This window comes from Dreissena polymorpha, chromosome 1 (genome assembly GCF_020536995.1).
Source record: "Dreissena polymorpha isolate Duluth1 chromosome 1, UMN_Dpol_1.0, whole genome shotgun sequence".
Classification (NCBI taxonomy): Eukaryota; Metazoa; Mollusca; class Bivalvia; order Myida; family Dreissenidae; genus Dreissena; species Dreissena polymorpha.
In genome coordinates this window covers 30,562,966-30,586,116 of record NC_068355.1, presented here as the reverse complement: position 1 = coordinate 30,586,116, position 23,151 = coordinate 30,562,966, and the positions used below count along the sequence as shown (strand labels likewise).

The 23,151-nt window shown below is 39.8% G+C and overlaps 1 protein-coding gene across 1 annotated transcript; it reads right to left on the bottom strand.

Moving 5' to 3' along the window:
- Nucleotides 1–1,498: 1,498 nt before the first annotated feature.
- Nucleotides 1,499–21,800, bottom strand: LOC127864929 (uncharacterized). Its single transcript, XM_052404852.1, has 5 exons — nt 21,320–21,800; nt 17,730–17,871; nt 4,643–4,821; nt 1,567–1,918; nt 1,499–1,522 (listed from the first exon to the last, which is right to left on the bottom strand). Exons 1-5 carry the CDS (start codon nt 21,580–21,582, stop codon nt 1,499–1,501), a joined length of 960 nt encoding a protein of 319 aa, XP_052260812.1. The 5' UTR covers nt 21,583–21,800.
- Between the last annotated feature and the right edge of the window lie 1,351 nt (nt 21,801–23,151).

Genomic DNA, 23,151 nt, shown 5'->3' with positions numbered 1-23,151 from the left:
GTAATTAGATAACAATATGTTCACATAAATCATTTGTATCTTTAACTACACACACAATGTTGTATTGTAACATCACACACTACTATGTTCGTATGCTAAACAACACATAGTCATTGAAATTCTAATCACTTATTACAACAACTAATACATACATGTACACACAATTCCACTCTGATCACCACGATGTTGTTGTTCCAGTACTGTCCCACAATGATGGATGATGTGGTGCTGCTGTAGCAGACTGACCATGGGTCCGACACTCCATCCTCCCGTGTAGCAAGAGTAGCCAGCTTACTCTTTCCCTCCCAGCCCACCTGTAGTACAGTCTGGGGCACGTATCCACAGACCAGCACCTGGCCTGCAGGGGTCACATGTAGACCAGTTGGGTATAGTGCTGGGTCTGTGTATGTAGCCAGGAGTGTGCCATCCCTGGCCAGGGTGAGAAGCTTGTGCTGCCAGTAGTCTGTGATGTACAGCCTGTCTCCTGTGGGACTCACAGCACACTTGTCTACTGCAAAACAGAGTAACATCAAGATATTGAATTACTGTTAATGTTAAATAATCTTATTTAACATACTGCAGTGATATTGTATTACATATGTGTTGGTTGTTATAAATAGACAATAAACAAATGTTAACATATGCATACATTTGAATTATTTAATAGTTATGTGTGGCAATTTATGTCAGTGTTATTGTGTAAAAGTGATATGTTGAAATGCGACTGGTGAGGTAGAAATGAAGTGTTATATACACTTACACAGATGAAATCATTACAAAGATGAAAATAATTACACAGTTCAATCAACATGTGTATATGAATGTTACTTTTTGCTGCAAAAATATATTTCCTACACATGTACGAATATGATAACAATGTACTGACATATAAGTAAAATTGACAAAAGACATAATTTTTTATAATTATTGTGCAGTGGTACGACTGTAATTGTGTCTGAAAAGTGCTTATAACTAGAAAAATAATTTGGCAAACAACCAATACTGACACTTTTCTATCTAGTATTGTTGCTTAACAATATAAAAATAGACAGTTTCTAAAAATTGTTAATTACATTTACATACATTTTTGCAACACTTCTAAAGATCCAAATTCAACAATTTAAAGAGCATCTTTTTATACCATGTTATGAGATTTGTTCATGTATAAAAGATATTGTACATGTAAAGTATTTGTACAACATAATGAAGACCAGGTCTGAAAGTGTCTCTTTCCCAGGAACTCAGTTTCTATTTATAGACATGCCATGTAGTGACAATTAAAATGCTTCATAACTCATGTTTATAAATCAATAATACTGAAAATCTGTCTGGCTATAGCAACAATCAATAAACATATACATTATACACATTTACACTTTCTTAGTTATACATATGATATCCCCCATGATTCTTACCTGTATAAGGACCTGACACATCCTCATACAGTGTGCAGACCAGATTCACCAGATCTCCACTCAGTGAGTATTTGTACAGTGCTTTACTTGAAGTGATGAACAGGTCCCTTTGGTGTCGGGCAATACCTCTACAATCATGTTGTAACTGAACCTTCCTCGCTGGCACCAGCTGGGTTTTGTTTACTGTGATAAACTGGATCCCATGATCCACAGACACTGCAACCTCACTGGATGTGATAACACACATGTCCCATGGCATAGCAGTCACACCACAGTGACTCACCACCTGGTACTGCTGGTTCAGAAGCTTGACTTTCCGATTATTGCTGTCTGCAACCAGGACCTTTCCATCTGGGAGGACACAGATGGCATTGATTATGCATGTGTATGAATCACTTGGTATGAACACATTGTGCTCAGACTTTCCCTTGACAGTGAACACCTTGGCAGGATTCCCCTGCACTGATATCGTTGACGGTGATTTTAACCACTCAGGGATGGGTCTGAAAGGATAAAATGAACATACAAGTCACACAAGTAAAAACATTTGAAAATTGAATATGAAGTTTTGATCATTGTCTTCATATTAATAAAGAAACAGAATAGTGTTTTAGGAATGAACTGCTAAACATATCTGTTAGTGTTTTAACAAATAAGTGTACTCAATTTACCTTAATATACATAGCATTGTAAAAATTAAACACAAAATGTTATGTAGTGTTATACTTTAAATACTAAACCATTTATACTCAATGAAACAGTGTTATACAGCTTATATTTCACAAACCAGGTCATCAGGTACAAACAAATAGGGTCAATACCTTTGCTACAATGATGTAACAAGCGACTCTTAACAAATAACATGTTTGTGTAGACATTATATGAAGTAAGCAGATGTCTACACAGTTACAAACCTTACTTTTCCATACTCTACCCTGTAAATATATTCTTTTATCAGAACAACAAATATTTGGTCCTTCCATCACCATCATCGTAATATAAAATATGGTTTCAGGGACATTTTTTTTTAGTTATTTAAATTATATAAGTACAGCAGTTTTTTCCCCATTGGCATGATTTAATAAAAAAACAAACTTTGCTGTAACAAACCAAAAATTGAAATTTTGGGCCTTTTTGTTTCAGCAAAAAAGAAATTATTTTGAGAACAAGGGCTGTTTGTAAAACATGCATGCCCCCCATATGGGCTGTCAGTTGTAGTGGCAGCCATTGTGTGAATACGTTTTTTGTTACTGTGACCTTGATCTTTGACCTAGTAACCTGAAAATCAATAAGGTCATCTGCCAGTCATGATCAATGTACCTATGAAGTTTCATGATCCTAGGCCTAATTATTCTTAGTTTTCATCAGGGAACCATTTTACTGTTTCGAGTCACTGTGACCTTGACCTTTGACCTAGTGACCTGAAAATCTAAAGGGGTCATCTGCCAGTCATGATCAATGTATCTATGAAGTTTCATGATCCTAGGCCTAAGCATTCTTGAGTTATCATCCGGAAACCATTTTACTATTTAAGAGTCACCGTGACCTTGACCTTTGACCTAGTGACCTGAAAATCAATAGGGGTCATCTGCCAGTCATGATCAATGTACCTATGAAGTTCATGATCGTTTTAAGTTTTAAGATCGTTTCATGATCGCCTAAGCGTTCTTGAGTTATCATCTGGAAACCATCTGGTGGACAGACCGATGGACGGACGGACCGACATGTGCAAAACAATATACCCCCTCTTCTTCGAAGGGGGGGGGGGCATAAAAAGTGCAACTATCAGGCATTACATTCTGCAGCTGCATAATCATGTCAATAAATTTAAGTTTAACCTCATATGCCTTACAGTTTAATGACATACATCTTCAATTCTCGTTGTAATATTGTTTTATATACTAATGGAGTTTTCCTTCATTATGCAAATATGATCGAGTGTGATATAAAATAATACTGGCAGCCATTGTGTGAATATGACTTTTGTCACTGTGACCTTGACCTTTGACCTAGTGACCTGAAAATCAATAGGGGTCATCTGCAAGTCACGATCAATGTACCTATGAAGTGTCATGATCCTAGGCAAAAGCATTCTCGAGTTATCATCCGAAAATCATTTTACTATTTCGGGTCACCGTGACCTTGACATTTGACCTCAAAATCAATAGGGGTCATCTGCGAGTCATAATCAATCTACCTATGAAGTTTCATGATCCTAGGCATATGCGTTCTTGAGTTATCATCAGAAAATCATTTTACTATTTCGGGTCACCGTGACCTTGACCTTTGACCTAGTGACCTAAAAATCAATAGGGGTCATCTGCGAGTCATGATCAATCTACCTATAAAGTTTCATGATCCTAGGCATATGCGTTCTTGAATTATCATCCGAAAATCATTTTACTATTTCGGGTCACTGTGACCTTGACCTTTGACCTAGTGACCTCAAAATCAATAGGGGTCATCTGCGAGTCATGATCAATCTACCCATGAAGTATCATGATCCTAGGCGTATGCGTTCTTGAGTTATCATCCGGAAACCATTTTACTATTTCGGGTCACCGTGACCTTGACCTTTGACCTAGTGACCTCAAAATCAATAGGGGTCATCTGCGAGTCATGATCAATCTACCTATGAAATTTCATGATCCTAGGTGTATGCGTTCTTGAGTTATCATCCGGAAACCATTTTACTATTTCGGGTCACCGTGACCTTGACCTTTGACCTAAAGACCTCAAAATCAATAGGGGTCATCTGCGAGTCATGATCAATCTACCCATGAAGTTTCATGATCCTAGGCGTATGCGTTCTTGAGTTATCATCCGGAAACCATTTTACTATTTCAGGTCACCGTGACCTTGACCTTTGACCTAGTGACCTCAAAATCAATAGGGGTCATCTGCAAGTCATGATCAATGTACCTATGAAGTTTCATGATCCTAGGCCCAAGCGTTCTTGAGTTATCGTCTGACAACCACCTAGTGGACGGACCGACCTACCGACCGACCGACATGAGCAAAGCAATATACCCCCACTTCTTCGAAGAGGGGCATAATAAAGCCTAGGCATGTATAACCATTGTGACCAGAGGAACAGGAATTTAACAAAAATTGTAAAAGCCTATATTTATACAATACATTTATGTTACTCATCTGGTCTTTATGCCTTCACACATGATTTTTAAAAGTTATTTGTTGTATAAGTACTTTTAAAGAAAGTGACATACCTTGCCCCAATGCTGGACGGAGTATATGGTTTCAGGCTATTGTCTGATGTAGGTCTGAATGAATGCGGGTCATCTGCTGGTTTTAAGCTTGCCCCAATGCTGGATGGAGTATATGGTTTCAGGCTATTGTCTGATGTAGAACTGGTGAAGCCATGATATACATCTCTGGTATTGTTATCCTGTAAATTACATTAAACAAGAATTATGAAAATGCCACCTTGTGGGATTTATCTGTGATTCAATCATTTTGTTCTTTGTTCAATAATAAGAGTTCAACTGACAGTATGTTCTGTATTATAATTACATCTATATATCATTTAGCAATTAAGGTCTACCATGAACATGTCTAGGTATAGGAGGCACTTGTTTAACATCTATCATCATGGTTACCGGGAAACTTTCATTCCAGTAAAAGCCAAAGGGACTTAACTTGTCATGTGTGTAATTTTGGATAGACGAATAGCGTGCGCCATGATCAGTGGCAGATAAAGTACCATGGAGACCCAAAGGCAATTAAAATTTTTGGGTCGCATCCAAGGCCCCTTCTCAAACTAGTGCCTACTAGAATTCCCATGCCACTTGTCAGCCTGGTGCCTACTAGAATGTACATGCCCCTTGACAGCCTGGTGCCTACTAGAATGACAGGCCCCTTGACGGCCTGGTGCCTATTAGAATGACAGGCCCCTTGACAGCCTAGTGCCTACTAGAATGCCCAGGCCCCTTGACAGCCTGGTGCCTACTAGAATGCCCGTGCCCCTTGACAACCTGGTGCCTATTAGAATGACAGGCCCCTTGACAGCCTCGTGCCTATTAGAATGCCCGTGCCCCTTGACAACCTGGTGCCTACTAGAATGTACATGCCCCTTGACAGCCTGGTGCCTACTAAAAAGCCCATGCCCCTTGTCAACCTGGTGCCTATTAGAATGCCCGTGCCCCTTGACAACCTGGTGCCTACTAGAATGTACATGCCCCTTGACAGCCTGGTGCCTACTAAAATGACAATGCCCCTTGTCAGCCTGGTGCCTACTAGAATGCCCGTGCCCCTTGACAGCCTGGTGCCTACTAGAATGACAGGCCCCTTGACAGCCTGGTGCCTATTAGAATGACATGCCCCTTGACAGCCTGGTGCCTACTAGAATGCCCGTGCCCCTTGACAACCTAGTGCCTATTAGAATGACAGGCCCCTTGACAGCCTGGTGCCTATTAGAATGCCCGTGCCCCTTGACAACCTGGTGCCTACTAGAATGTACATGCCACTTGACAGCCTGGTGCCTACTAAAATGCCCATGCCCCTTGTCAGCCTGGTGCCTACTAGAATGCCCGTGCCCCTTGACAGCCTAGTGCCTACTAGAATGACAGGCCCCTTGACAGCCTGGTGCCTATTAGAATTACAGGCCCCTTGACAGCCTATTGCCTACTAGAATGCCCAGGCCCCTTGACAGCCTGGTGCCTACTAAAATGCCCATGCCCCTTGACAACCTGGTGCCTATTAGAATGATAGGCCCCTTGACAGCCTGGTGCCTATTAGAATGCCCGTGCCCCTTGACAACCTGGTGCCTTCTAGAATGTACATGCCCCTTGACAGCCTGGTGCCTATTAGAATGCCCATGCCCCTTGTCAGCCTGGTGCCTACTAGAAAGCCCATGCCCCTTGTCAGCCTGTTGCCTTCTAGAATGATAGGCCCCTTGACAGCCTGGTGCCTATTAGAATGCACGTGCAGCTTGTCAGCCTGTTGCCTATTAGAATGACAGGCCCCTTGACAGCCTGTTGCCTATTAGAATGACAGGCCCCTTGACAGCCTATTGCCTATTAGAATGCCCAGGCCCCTTGACAGCCTGCAGTGCCTTCCCCAGGAATTTGTTCAGGCGCCCCAGGGCCGATCGGGGTTGGGTTGGGGAGGGGTGTCCCCTCCCGACGTGGATTTTTTTTTAATTTAACGTGTCAATTCACGTTCTGTGGTGCATTATAACTCAAAGAAAAACAGCGTCAAAAGACGTCATTTGGTGCGCTATGACTCTTTAAAACAAGGGCTGTTTGTAAAACATGCATGCCCCCCATATGGGCTGTCCGTTGTAGTGGCAGCCATTGTGTGAAAACGATTTTTGTCACTGTGACCTTGACCTTTGACCTAGTGACCTGAAAATCAATAGGGGTCATCTGCGGGTCAAGATCAATGTACCTATGAAGTGTCATGATCCTAGGCAAAAGCGTTCTTGAGTTATCATCCAAAAATCATTTTACTATTTCAGGTCACCGTGACCTTGACCTTTGACCTTGTGACCTCAAAATCAATAGGGGTAATCTGCAAGTCATAATCAATCTACCTATGAAGTTTCATGATCCTAGGGGTATGCGTTCTTGAGTTATCATCCGAAAACCATTTTACTATTTCGGGTCACTGTGACCTTGACCTTTGACCTAGTGACCTCAAAATCAATAGGGCTCATCTGCGAGTCATGATCAATCTACCCATGAAGTTTCATGATCCTAGGCCTAAGCGTTCTTGAGTTATCATCCGGAAACCATTTTACTATTTCGGGTCACAGTGACCTTGACCTTTGACCTAGTGACCTCAAAATCAATAGGGGTCATCTGCAAGTCATGATCAATCTACCCATGAAGTTTCATGATCCTAGGCATATGCGTTCTTGAGTTATCATTCAAAAACCATTTTACTATTTCTGGTCACCGTGACCTTGACCTTTGACCTAGTGACCTCAAAATCAATAGGGGTCATCTGCGAGTCATGATCAATGTACCTATGAAGTTTCATGATCCTAAGCCCAAGCGTTCTTGAGTTATCGTCTGACAACCACCTGGTGGACGGACAGACCGACCGACAGACCGACATGAGCAAAGCAATATACCCCCTCTTCTTTGAAGGGGGGCATAAAAATCCCCCAGTCATTTAAAAATATATATTTTTTTATATTGTTAAATTGTTTTAAAACTTTTCCGCACAGATAGTTAAGTCCCGACTCGAACGATTCCCCAATACATCCGTTTCAACCCGACTCTATTACTGTATACTTACTATTTTTCAAGTTTCTATTTATTACCCGATAATCCCGTTTATTCCGTTTTTATCAATCTCTTTCTGGTAAAGATTTACGATAAAAGCTTTCAGTTATTTATTTAACACAAACCTTGCCATTTTTTAAGTGACTATTTATAGATTTGATGAAATATTGCCTCTGAATATGCGTCAATCCCCTGACCTGTTGTGTGCTTGTTAAAACACTCAATACACGCCATTTGTATGCAATAAACGCGACGTTGTACATGCTGCATACTTTTCGCGCTCTTTTTAATTGAGAAAAAGATTCGACACAAAATAAATTTGCACTGCTTATTTGAAGCAAAAATATTTAATGTTGCGGTAACATTTACATTCGGAAGTGTGTTTCGGATTAAAAACGCGTTAACATCGACTTACGAGAATGGGTTTCGGATTACAAATTTAATTATTCACATTTGAGATTTCAACAAATATTAACCGTTGCGTTATAAATTCAACGATAATTTGTTTAAACACTTTACGAGTCGAATAAATGTTTTGACGGAATTATGCATGAAATTCACGTTGTCCACGAGGATCACAGCCGGTTGCCATCATCAGTGTTCTTACTATCGATTATCGGACGAAACATTTACAAGTGTGCGTAATTAATTCAACGAAAATTTGTTAAAGCGCATAACGTGTCGAATAAATGTCAGAAAAATGAGGTGAATCAGTTCTATAAATGGACATGTTGAAATATACATGTACTGGAATTAAATAAATTGTTATCACATAATTGTAATCGGGAGTCATTTGTTCAACTTACTCGCTATATTAATTAATTGTTTACCACTTGCAATTAATTTCTCGTATTAATTATGAGTCATAGGTAACACTTGTTTACAGTAAAAAGGTGTGATGATGATGCCCGAAACCGTCTTTAATGTTCTGTACTGTACTAAATACCGATTTTATATTACTCAAATGGTACAACTTCTTGCTAATCTAGCTGCGATAAACTCTTACTTCATGCCCGATGTCAATCAAGAATAATGGTCGATAGTTAACCCCGCCCTCATAAGCATTCGCATAACCGATTGGACGATGAACTTCACAGTTTGATGACTGGAAAGTTACCAGATACATCCTTGTCAGCATTTAAATGACCGTGTAATATGGCTAGAATAATCGATACGCGCGTCATGCTATTCTCTTATCAGTGGATTATCCATTACCCCATGTGGTGTTTATGGCGATGACATGTGAAAGTAGGTACCGAGTGCTCTTTTAAAACAGGGAATATTGATACAACTGATAGGGAAACCTTGATTTTTTGGACAATCTCCACTTTCTTTTACTGAAGAATACACTGATCAGAAAATTTCTAAAATGGCCTGGGGAAGACCCTGAGCCTGGTGCCTACTAGAATGCCCGTGCCCCTTGACAGCCTGTTGCCTTCTAGAATGTCCATGGCACTTGACAGCCTGGTGCCTACTAGAATGTCCATGCCCCTTGACAGCCTGTTGCCTTCTAGAATGTCTATGCCCCTTGACAGCCTGGTGCCTTCTAGAATGTCCATGCCCCTTGACAGCCTGTAACCTTCTAGAATGTCTATGCCCCTTGACAGCCTGTTGCCTTCTAGAATGTCTATGCCCCTTGACAGCCTGTTGCCTTCTAGAATGTCTATGCCCCTTGACAGCCTGTTGCCTTCTAGAATGTCCATGCCCCTTGACAGCCTGGTGCCTACTAGAATGTCTATGCCCCTTGACAGCCTGGTGCCTACTAGAATGTCCATGCCCCTTGACAGCCTGTTGCCTTCTAGAATGTCCATGCCCCTTGTCAGCCTGGTGCCTACTAGAATGTCCATGCCCCTTGACAGCCTGGTGCCTACTAGAATGTCCATGCCCCTTGACAGCCTGTTGCCTTCTAGAATGTCTATGCCCCTTGACAGCCTGTTGCCTTCTAGAATGTCCATGCCCCTTGTCAGCCTGGTGCCTACTAGAATGTCCATGCCCCTTGACAGCCTGTTGCATTCTAGAATGTCTATGCCCCTTGACATCCTGTTGCCTTCTAGAATGTCTATGCCCCTTGACAGCCTGTTGCCTTCTAGAATGTCTATGCCCATTGACAGCCTGTTGCCTTCTAGAATGTCCATGCCCCTTGACAGCCTGTTGCCTTCTAGAATGTCTATGCCCCTTGTCAGCCTGTTGCCTTCTAGAATGTCCATGCCCCTAGACAGCCTGTTGCCTTCTAGAATGTCTATGCCCCTTGACAGCCTGTTGCCTTCTAGAATATCTATGCCCCTTGACAGCCTGTTGCCTTCTAGAATGTCCATGCCCTTTGACAGCCTGTTGCCTTCTAGAATGTCTATGCCCCTTGACAGCCTGTTGCCTTCTAGAATGTCCATGCCCCTTGACAGCCTGTTGCCTTCTAGAATGTCTATGCCCCTTGACAGCCTGTTGCCTTCTAGAATGTCCATGCCCCTTGACAGCCTGTTGCCTTCTAGAATGTCCATGCCCCTAGACAGCCTGGTGCCTTCTAGAATGTCTATGCCCCTTGACAGCCTGGTGCCTTCTAGAATGTCCATGCCCCTTGACAGCCTGTAACCTTCTAGAATGTCTATGCCCCTTGACAGCCTGTTGCCTTCTAGAATGTCTATGCCCCTTGACAGCCTGTTGCCTTCTAGAATGTCTATGCCCCTTGACAGCCTGTTGCCTTCTAGAATGTCCATGCCCCTTGACAGCCTGGTGCCTACTAGAATGTCCATGCCCCTTGACAGCCTGGTGCCTACTAGAATGTCCATGCCCCTTGACAGCCTGTTGCCTTCTAGAATGTCCATGCCCCTTGTCAGCCTGGTGCCTACTAGAATGTCCATGCCCCTTGACAGCCTGGTGCCTACTAGAATGTCCATGCCCCTTGACAGCCTGTTGCCTTCTAGAATGTCTATGCCCCTTGACAGCCTGTTGCCTTCTAGAATGTCCATGCCCCTTGTCAGCCTGGTGCCTACTAGAATGTCCATGCCCCTTGACAGCCTGTTGCATTCTAGAATGTCTATGCCCCTTGACATCCTGTTGCCTTCTAGAATGTCTATGCCCCTTGACAGCCTGTTGCCTTCTAGAATGTCTATGCCCATTGACAGCCTGTTGCCTTCTAGAATGTCCATGCCCCTTGACAGCCTGTTGCCTTCTAGAATGTCTATGCCCCTTGTCAGCCTGTTGCCTTCTAGAATGTCCATGCCCCTAGACAGCCTGTTGCCTTCTAGAATGTCTATGCCCCTTGACAGCCTGTTGCCTTCTAGAATATCTATGCCCCTTGACAGCCTGTTGCCTTCTAGAATGTCCATGCCCCTTGACAGCCTGTTGCCTTCTAGAATGTCTATGCCCCTTGACAGCCTGTTGCCTTCTAGAATGTCCATGCCCCTTGACAGCCTGTTGCCTTCTAGAATGTCTATGCCCCTTGACAGCCTGTTGCCTTCTAGAATGTCCATGCCCCTTGACAGCCTGTTGCCTTCTAGAATGTCCATGCCCCTAGACAGCCTGGTGCCTTCTAGAATGTCTATGCCCCTTGACAGCCTGTTGCCTTCTAGAATGTCTATGCCCCTTCACAGCCTGGTGCCTTCTAGAATGTCCATGCCCCTAGACAGCCTGGTGCCTTCTAGAATGCCCATGCCCCTTGACAGCCTGTTGCCTTCTAGAATGTCTATGCCCCTTGACAGCCTGGTGCCTACTAGAATGTCTATGCCCCTTGACAACCTGTTGCCTACTAGAATGTCCATGCCCCTTGACAGCCTGTTGCCTTCTAGAATGTCTATGCCCCTTGACAGCCTGGTGCCTTCTAGAATGTCCATGCCCCTTGACAGCCTGTTGCCTACTAGAATGTCTATGCCCCTTGTCAGCCTGTTGCCTACTAGAATGCCCATGCCCCTTGTCAGCCTGTTGCCTTCTAGAATGTCTATGCCCCTTGACAACCTGTTGCCTACTAGAATGTCCATGCCCCTTGACAGCCTGTTGCCTTCTAGAATGTCTATGCCCCTTGACAGCCTGTTGCCTACTAGAATGTCCATGCCCCTTGTCAGCCTGGTGCCTACTAGAATGTCTATGCCCCTTGACAACCTGGTGCCTTCTAGAATGTCCATGCCCCTTGTCAGCCTGGTGCCTACTAGAATGTCCATGCCCCTTGACAGCCTGGTGCCTACTAGAATGTCCATGCCCCTTGTCAGCCTGTTGCCTACTAGAATGCCCATGCCCCTTGACAGCCTGTTGCCTACTAGAATGTCCATGCCCCTTGACAGCCTGTTGGCTTCTAGAATGTCCATGCCCCTTGACAGCCTGGTGCCTTCTAGAATGTCCATGCCCCTTGACAGCCTGTTGCCTTCTAGAATGCCCATGCCCCTTGACAGCCTGTTGCCTTCTAGAATGTCCATGCCCCTTGACAGCCTGGTGCCTTCTAGAATGTCCATGCCCCTTGTCAGCCTGTTGCCTACTAGAATGTCCATGCCCCTTGACAGCCTGTTGCCTACTAGAATGTCCATGCCCCTTGACAGCCTGGTGCCTTCTAGAATGTCCATGCCCCTTGACAGCCTGTTGCCTTCTAGAATGTCCATGCCCCTTGACAGCCTGTTGCCTTCTAGAATGTCCATGCCCCTTGACAGCCTGTTGCCTTCTAGAATGTCCATGCCCATTGTCAGCCTGTTGCCTACTAGAATGTCCATGCCCCTTGACAGCCTGTTGCCAACTAGAATGTCCATGCCCCTTGACAGCCTGTTGCCTTCTAGAATGTCCATGCCCCTTGACAGCCTGGTGCCTTCTAGAATGTCCATGCCCCTTGACAGCCTGTTGCCTTCTAGAATGTCCATGCCCCTTGACAGCCTGTTGCCTTCTAGAATGTCCATGCCCCTTGACAGCCTGGTGCCTACTAGAATGTCCATGCCCCTTGACAGCCTGGTGCCTTCTAGAATGTCCATGCCCCTTGACAGCCTGTTGCCTACTAGAATGTCCATGCCCCTTGTCAGCCTGGTGCCTACTAGAATGTCTATGCCCCTTGACAGCCTGTTGCCTTCTAGAATGTCCATGCCCCTTGACAGCCTGTTGCCTACTAGAATGTCCATGCCCCTTGACAGCCTGTTGCCTACTAGAACGCATATGCCACTAGACAGCCTGGTGCCCACTAGAACGCCAGTGCCCAGTCAATATTTTCGCAAATGGCTCAAATGGCGAACGACAGCGCGAGCCCTGTTGCACCCCTTTGATGTAATAGTGTAGTTCAAAATGGCTGCTGCGAAGCGAATACCAAAGATTAAGTTGACAATTTGCACAGGAAAAATTTTGCTCTGCTCTAAACTCGTATATTAAAGGCACCCCCTACTTAAAGAAAACATCGGCAGATAAAAAAGTGTGTATAATATTCGTAAATTTATGGTACACTCTTTTAATTAAGCCGACCAGTGGCAAGGTTTGCAAGAAATAAACTATGTCCTTTAATAGGTATAAAATATCATTATAATACTGTAATACAACATAATAATTATCATGCTAGAAATTTACGGAGACAATCAATGGAGAATGTATATTCACGATGTCATGCAGGGGCCAAATTAGTCGTAGGACCCATAGGCAGTTTCCTTATCTGTCAAATGGCTAATCCTGGACTGGGTCCATCCTTAAACTTTTTTATTGAATTGTATTTATATTTCTAAGAACACACAGTAAAATGTCTATATATGTATATATGTTTTTTATTTACAATTAAGTAATCTTTGTTTGCATTTTAAAGCACACCACTTTTGTTTTGTGCAAGTGTTTATTTTAATATTTTCTATTTTTGGCACAAAATATTGAGTGCCAATTATCCAAAAGTGAAACATCTTATATAACAATATTGATGTCAATCACCAGTGTTGTTTATTTCTTACCATTAAGGAAAGGGGCCGGGTCCCTTTGGATTGGGAAATATTGCGTCCTTTTGACTAAAAACGGGAAATTAATGTTGCTGTTTTTATGCTTTAAATACATTCCAACAATGTTATTTGAAATGTATTATAATAATCTATAGTAAACACACACCATCATTTTAATTAAAACAACTGCATTCAAAATTCAGATGCCTTGACCTGAATGATGCATTGAATTATTTGTGTTGGCAGCGTAGTGAAATAAGATCTTTTCAAACAGCTCTACAGTCAAGTAAGCTCTTTAGCATGCATTTAGAGTGGCTGGTTTCAATGCGGGAGACACTGGTTCAATGCCCCATTGGTGCTGAGATTTTTTTCTTTTAAGCAGGCAAGCGTGTTGTGATGACTTTGTATTCATTGAAACAAATTAAAAAGAAGCGCTGCACTTGATTGATAACTGCTTTTATTTATAAAGGATTTGAAATGTAAACTTTTCATCAATGTATAAATCTAAATTTAACAAGAGCTGTGTTTGTGAAACACAATGCCCCATACTTCGCTTTGAAGACATATATTTGACCTTTGACCTTGAAAGATGACCTTGACCTTTCACCAATCAAAATGTGCAGCTCCATGAGATACATATGCATGCCAAATATCAAGTTGCTATCATCAATACTGCCAAAAATTATGACCAAGGTTCAAGTTTTGGAATTTGGGACAGAATGACAGACAGACAGACAGACAGGCCAAAAACAATATACCCCCCATCATTCGATCCGGAGGCATAAAAACAAATGAAAGGAGAGAAATGCATAAAAAGTAATCTCTATGTACAGTACACTCCACGCGTTTTCCCCAATTTCCCTCCATACGCCGCGTGCATTAACGCCGAGGGCGATTAAGAAAATTTCGCGATACGCGGCGTTTGCATGATTTTGGACGCCGCATTGAACGATCGGCAAAATTGATAAGCCGACGCGGTGGCCCTCCGCATTGGCAACACGGGGAAACTCCGTGTTTTACGATATAACGATCAATTTAACTTTGTTTAACTTTCAAATAAAATTACATTTATTACAAGTACATACATTTATTTATTTAAATATATATATATATATATATAATATACCATTAAATAAACAACAACTAAGATAGATCGATCCCCACGTGGTTGTAGAAGAAGTTGTATAGAAAACTCGTTGATTTTTGACAAACAAAACATTGTCTTTAAACTTATACTTACCAATTAATATAATCAGTTTGCAACATTGTTTTTTTTTGATAATTTAATCCAAAGTGTTCATGTAAGCAGGTGTTTTTTCTATACTGAACATGTAAACAAATGACCAAGGACCCTAAAAGTCTCGCAAATCCGTATGAATTGACAGTTTGACGTTATCAAAGGAAAGCCGCCTCCTGTCTAAAGGCATAACTTACTCAAGTAACCACGTTCAACGAATGCATTTTAATTGTCGGAACAAAGTCGATTCTCTGCTCACTAATGCATTTATTTTCTCTTTGTAGGTAGGTTATTCCATTGATTGCTAAAAGAAGGTGATAACTATTGAGTTGATAGTTGCATTAAATATTCACAGTTGTATTCTAATTGCTTCGACATTCAAAACAATGTTTACCAGTAATTATGGACCAAATCGGCAGAGTGACATTCACACAAGTTAATCCCTTTTGTCAAAACACCGCAGACAGCAGTCTACACAATAGGTCAGTAGACAAGCTTTGCGTGTTTTCATAACGTCAAACACTTAATCCAGTTCCGCCCAGATGTCTTCTTTAATCAGTTTACAGTACAATTACTGTTAAAATAATTACTCTACTAAAATACCGTAACGATAAAGATTCGGCGTTTTCAATTTGAAATTATTTTGTAGGAAATATCAACTTATTCGCAATATAATTTTGTTAAAAAATACCTAAGAAACTTTTAACCAAAATCAACAGAATTAAGTATTCTCTGCGTTACAAAGTTTGTATCAAAAAATCAATACACGCACGCTTTGCAGGAGTATACCTTGACCTTGTACATTGCAGCATAATTTTCGTGCGCTTTTGTCGGGAAATATACATGATGACTGTATATTGGAAGCATTTATTAACGTCGTGTTAACATTAAAAATCGTTGTGTGTTTCGGATTACTTATTATTACGGAACATTTATCCTTGGGTTATATGTGTTATGATTTAAATATTAATTTGTCAAAACGCTTGACATGTCTTATATTCATTCATATTGTAGACGTACCTGTGAATTAAAAAACATAATTTTCATACGTATTAATTTTCTACACAATTATCTTTATTTTTATACAGTATTTAAACAATATTTAATAACAATGTTTTATTTTTTGGCATTTCCAGTAGCACACTGCTAACGCGGTGTTGCGCGGCGGTCGCTGATAAGAACGGAAATTGTCTGCATTTACCGACTAGGCTAAAGTAATACACGCCGCATGTATTAGCAAACTCGGCAGAACGCCGAGTTTTACCTTGCGTTTAAACTTCGCGTAAACACTCGCTAGCACGAAAATAACCGCGGAGTGAGCGAGTTTTTTGGGGAAAACGCGTGGAGTGTACTGTACATGTACTAGTGGTGTTAAGGCAAGGTTTTAAATAAACCTGAATGCCTTGTATTGCCTCTATAAAAATCATTGCGCTGTAGAATAAAGTACAAGGAACCTTTACAAACATATACAACAGAACCTGCCTGAACTATAGTAATATACAACTCTTTATAGCAACATATACAATAGAACTTGCCTGAACTATAGTAATTCAAGGGCAAATAACTCTTGCACATCTTCACGTTATGGTGATTAATAAAGTTTTAATTTAATCGCTTGAAATTTTTCTAGGAGAAGTTAGGTCTTAAAAATATGTGTTGAAAAGCCGACCGACTGACCAACATAATGACTCAAATACACCTCCTCTTTGAAGCTGTATACTTGAAACCTTCACATACCTATATAACCGTGTAACATAATTCAAATAAGGTAGCGCATGTTTTCATAATTGCAATGCCTTATTACAACTTATTCATAATTGCAAAGCAGTATTACAGGTGTATGCATCCGCATATCTGTGTTTTTATCTTATTACAAGTACTTCTCCATGTGATAGATGTTCTGTTTTATTTTGTTATTACTAACTCTTGATTTGAGTTTAGAAAAAAAACATAAAAATTTAATTCTGGGTATAAAAACGCATACAATAAATTAATCCAAAAATATATATCAATGTAAGGACTGATTTGAATTTCAGTTTCCAAGCAGTGATATCATATACATGTATCATATTACCAGTTTGATCAGTGCTTTCACACTCTCTTGAACGCAATCAAGCATGATCTAAATCCTAAAGTGAAACTTTTGTTTCAAGGACAAATCCTCTTAAAACTAGCCCAATTTTCCGGTCTTGTTTTACCGGTATGTCAATGTAGAAATTCATTCATATGAAAACATCTTCATATTACGTGAGTCGCATGTTATAGCAAGCACACTGCACGCCGCATACTGCCGGACATAAGGTGATCACAATAGTTGGCTTGAGCTAAAATGTTTTGAAATTCCCACATACATAAAATACAAAACAATTAATGCATGTTAAACATATTTATGAAGAAAAGTTTAGGAGAATATCTCCACACAAGTCTGTGTCTCAGTGCTCCAGCTAGGATTTGAAAATGGCAGGGCGGGGGTGGGGGGGGGGGGCTTTTTTGTCGAAAGGTCACTTTGAACGCCCAGCATTTTGTCAAAAGGGCACTTTCGAGCGCGTGGTCGTTTCAGGAATGCATGTTAATTTATAAGTAATTAGTAATTGTTTAAATATATTATTCCCATTATTATTAAAACATTATTAAACCATTCAAATACAATGTCTACAATGAGGAATAATTAAATACAATGTAATAAGAGATCTATTAATTATCATATATAAAAAAAATTGAAAAAAAAATAAATAAATTTTTGTTAAGGGCAGGGGGGGCCTTAGGAAGCGTAGGGCCGAGGTTCGGAGGGGCAGGGCGGAACGCCCTTCAATTAAGGCCTAGCTGGAGCACTGGTGTCTACAGACGTACAGACAGACAGAAACACATGATGATAAAAATATACCCCCTTTAGATTGTAGAGGTGGAATAACACAATCATCACAGCAAACATTTTGTTTATCTATATCAGTACCTTTAATTTGTCCACTCTGTGAGGAATGGGCCTTGTACCAGGCACAGCATCGTTTAAGCCAGCCCTCCTACCAGGCACAGCATCGTCCAGGCCAGCCCTCCTACCAGGCACAGCATCGTTCAGGCCAGCCCTCCTACCAGGCCTATCATCAAATTAGTTCCGAGTTAGATTGATGCAATATGCACATACCATTTCTGAAAATATGTTAATGTATGTGACAAACAACTTGTATTTTTCTGCATTCAATTTGTTGATACGAAAAATCGCTGTTTTTACAGATAATACATGCATGTTTTTACCTAAGTTAGTATATTACACAGGAGAGTTACTTGAACTTGAAATATTGGGCCATAAAATTCCAACACATTCTGTTTTTAATAAAGTCACTTGTATGAATAGCAATAAGCAATGCTGATTGTAAAAACGCCCATTGCATGAATGCCTGTAAGATTCCCTTGTGTGCCCATTAGTCGCCGCTAAGGTGATAACAACATCACTGGTACAGGCTTTATTCTTGATAAAAGGGGCACTTAGGGACAAATAAGGAATAAGCGATGGTAAGCTTATTCAAACAGATTTTGAAAAGCTAGTTTAAGAGTAAAACAAGAGTTCCGCGGTCGGAGATGACCGCATTGAAGCCGGATTTTTTATTTAAATGACAGGAAAGTACCTTTCGTGTTTTTGTCAATGCAATACTTAAATTACTGAAATATTGTTCAAAGGTCAAAATGAAATGTAAGTACTTTTCAAGGCATGAGCAAACCTTGTGTTATGTTTTGAATGCATGCATATACATGACCAGTGGTCATCTAAGTGTGCTTGCAAACCTTTACTTCAAGTTTGAGATTCTAGGTCCAAGCATACCAAAGTTACAACAATTTTAACATTTTAACATTTAAGTTCACAGTGACCTTGACCTTCAAATGAATGACATTGAAATGAATGACCTTGAAATGACCAGTGGTCATCTAAGTGTGCTTGCAAACCTTTACGTCAAGTTTGAGATTCTAGGTCCAAGCATACCAAAGTTATAACAATTTTAACATTTTAACATTGAAGGTCACAGTGACCTTGACCTTCAAATGAATGACATTGAAATGAGCAGTGGTGATCTTCTAGTACTGGCCAACCTTTATGTCAAGTTTGAAGACTCTAGGTACAAGCATACCAAAGTTATAACATGAAATAAGAACTTTAACATTTTTACATTCAAGGTCACAGTGACCTTGACCTTCAAATGAATGACCTTGAAATGTCCAGTGGTTACTTACTAGTTCTGGCCAACCTTCATGTCAAGTTTCAAGACTCTAGGTCCAAGCATACCAAAGTTATAACAACTTTAACATTTTTACATTCAAGGTCACAGTGACCTTGACCTTCAAATGAATGACCTTGAAATGTCCAGTGGTTACTTACTAGTTCTGGCCAACCTTCATGTCAAGTTTCAAGACTCTAGGTCCAAGCATACCAAAGTTATAACAACTTTAACATTTTTATATTGAAGGTCACAGTGACCTTCACCTTCAAATGAATGACCTTGAAATGACCAGTGGTCATCTGTTAATCCTGGCCAACCTTCATGTCAAGTTTGAAGACTCTAGGTCCAAGCATACCAAAGTTGTACCATGAAATAAGAACTTTAACATTTTTACATTCAAGGTCACAGTGACCTTGACCTTCAAATGAATGACCTTGAAATGACCAGTGGTTACTAACTAGTTATGGCCAACCTTCATGTCAAGTTTCAAGACTCTAGGTCCAAGCATACCAAAGTTATAACAACTTTAACATTTTTTATATTGAAGGTCACAGTGACCTTGACCTTCAAATGAATGACCTTGAAATGACCAGTGGTCATCTGTTAATCCTGGCCAACCTTCATGTCAAGTTTGAAGACTCTAGGTCCAAGCATACCAAAGTTATACCATGAAATAAGAACTTTAACATTTTCGAGCACGCCGCCACCCCGCCCGCCCGCCCGCCCCCCCGCCCGCCCGACAACATCAATCTATAAGCCGAGATTTTTTCGAAAAAAATCCGGCTAATTATAGAACATAGTGTTTAAACAAATGTCACAACAAATCGTCTCAAATGGAGACAGTGTTACAAACAGCCCAAAAGCAGGACTGTCCCGCTAAAAGGGACATACAGCATGTAAGGTTATAAGTGTCTTTGAGTGGTCCCCTTAGTGATTGCATTAGGTTCCCTTCGTGATTGCATTTGGTCCCCTTAGTGATTGCATTTTGTCCTCTTATTGATTTCATTTGGTCTCATCAGTGATTGCATTTTGTCCCCTCAGTGATTGCATTTGGATATTTGTTATCAAATTACTATCATTAACTATGGAAGGAGTTTCAATGGTAGGACTTGTACTTGTTGATGTTTGTTTATTTAATCACGCTTGCTTAAAAATATCTAAAGTTTTCGTTTGGACAGGTTTTTGCTTAGGAATCTTTTCACTTTATATTTCAAATTGTGTGAAATATTTGTTTTCCATTCAGTAGAATCACAAAACGCTTGAATCGCAAATATATAAGCAGCTGACTAACAACGGGAATATCGGGCGCACAAATAATGTTGACGTTATCCAAATCGAGGTACAGTATAGTCTAAAACCCGTACCAGACCGGATCGGATTGTTAAAAAGCAAAATTGCCGATGTAATTTGCATTTTTCTTCCCGATTGGGAATGTTTAGAAAATTTTGGGAAAAAAGTATACTTTATAATGCGATAAGGAATATAGCCTAATTTCGGCTATAAAATTCGGGAAAAGAAAAAACCTGTTGACAATATTCACGTGTCATGGTAAATATTCAAATGTCCTGCCTCATGCTCATAATTGTCTCCTTTTGGCCTACAAACAATTAATGACAATTATCTTTTGAACTTAAATTAAGAAAAAGTTGGCAAAAATCCAGGAAAAGTAGCAGTGTCTATAAAGGATGCAAGAGGTTACGAGACACATTAACAGGTTAACCTTTTCCATAACAGGTTATTAACTGAAAAACCTTTAGTAGTAAAAATGTTTAAGTAAAAGTTAAACATTTCATAACGCTTGTTAATGTTTTCTATTGAAATGAAACTAATTTGAGATTGCTTGTGTTGATAACATATCAGTTTCTTAATAAAAATGAATTTTATCATTAATTTTAATAACTTTAAAAATGTATGCTTAATTTTGGATTAATTTTTATTGCGTAAAAGCATTTAAGTTAAAAGTTATGTTGTTTTAACTAGTCCCCAGCGCAAATTAGTGCAAATTGGTAGTATGTCGCACGCAAACCGTATAAAATCATACAAATTATTCCATGAAAAAGCAATTCAAAAAAATTCAGGTTAACCTTTTCCTGAAAATGTAACCCGTAGTAATTTGGTAGTTTAATCGTCAAAAGATGCGTATAATGGCTATATTAGACTATGGTTAATGTTCAGTATTACTGTTTCCTCACAAATATCATAACTTACACTAAAATTTGCAAATCTGAAACAACTTTTTTCAATTTTGTCAATTTACCAAAATGTGAAAAGATCCTTTTAAAAATGACATTGATGTCCAAGACTTTACAAACACAAGCATTTTTATAAATACCTGGAGTCCACTTTGAATTTTTGTGAAAGGCTGTCTTCTTCTCTGGACACTGGCCATTTCACTCCATGTTCCTTTCCAAGTACATTATGTTTTGTAAACAAATTGTCATGTAAGTCAAGACACTTTCTACAGAAGAAATATTTACACCTTTCACAGTAAAATTCTGCATGAATCACACTATTTTTGTCTTTGCAGGTACTACATAAGGAGTCAGGCACAAAGTCACATCCCTTCTCAATAGAAGACCCAGAAAATGATGCCATTTTGTAAGTTACTAGTATTTGTTAAACATTAACTGCACTTTCTAATTGCAAGTAAAACTACTTAACCTATCTCCAAATATAGAAATAAATTCTACACACACAGATGTTGCTTAAAAGTTCACTTTTTTTATAAAGATTTTAAACTTATCAGGAACAATCAGGAACAAATCAGATATACAGCTAAGATTGCTATGATCTCTCTACTAATATGCGGCCCAACTTTGTGTTACCAGTAAACAATGTAACCATGTCAACTGACTATCACGTGATTATTAAACAAGTTAATAGCCTATCAATTTTCACTGAATCTATCATGCATACATTGGGGAGGTGTTGGGTTGCATAAAACTGACAATCACAGATATGAAGTGTTTTGGCAATCGCACATTCTCGGCCCTTTCCGTCAAACATCGGATAAGTACCTCGAAGGAGATAGTATGAATACACATTTCGGAAGCGGTATTGCGGTCTACCTACGCGGGCCTACGCGAATCAAAATTACATAGTAAAAACAAACATGGCCGGTTTCGCGAGTTGTTTACATTTTGCAAAGATGAAAATGGGGATTTTCTATGCTCTGAAGCCAGAGCAAGTACAAACTCTACAGGAATTATGGACGCCATCGTTGTTATTGTTTTTGTTGTTGTAACATTCTTAGAATGGTATCACGTGGGCGGACTTCATTTAACCCGTATTTCTCCCGAGTCCGATTATGATAATCTGCGAGGGGTACCGAATGGTGTTTTGGTTGATTTGATAGTTATACATTTTTATTCACAATTGATCACTTAATTTAAAGGGGCATATTGACATATAATAATTTTAAATGACATATGCATTTACTAAATTATATTATCTTTGATAAAGTATGCATTTAAAATTGCCCTACACATGTCTTGATTTTGTAATTGAACATAATATCAACAAAAGGACTTTAGGGTTGTAACAAAAGTCTCATTAAAGAAGGCTATTTTTGTAGGAGAGTTCAAACCACTTGAAGAGTGTTACAGTTAAATATTAATTGTTTGGCTTGGAATACATTTTGTCTCAACCAGTTCATAAAATAATTGTTCCTAGATACACATCTGCTTCAAAAGAGGTAACATGAATATAAAATTTAATACATATCTGTAATATGATTATAGGTGCTACCTAATTTACGGGCAAAAGCTTTTTAAGTTTTTTTGATAACCATGTATTATTAATAAATATATGGACATGATTGTGTTCAAAATATGATAATTGTTGCAATAATTTAGTAATGCATCCAAAAAAATCAATCTTAAAACGAGTTACATGTTCCAAGCTTGAAGATCTAGCATCTTATATATTTTTTTGTTTTCTAGCCACAGGAATTCAAAGTATATATTTGTACGACAAAGTACAATTTGTACTTCGACATACATGTTTGTACTTCTACGTACACATTTTCTGAACAGCCAATCAAAACACTAGTCTCTTGAGCCGCTTTTCCTTCAGATTTATTCATAATAAATGTTTAAAACTTTAGTTGAGGACAAAATGAATAAAAATATCAGAATGGCAAAATAACGTCACATAGAAGTTTCA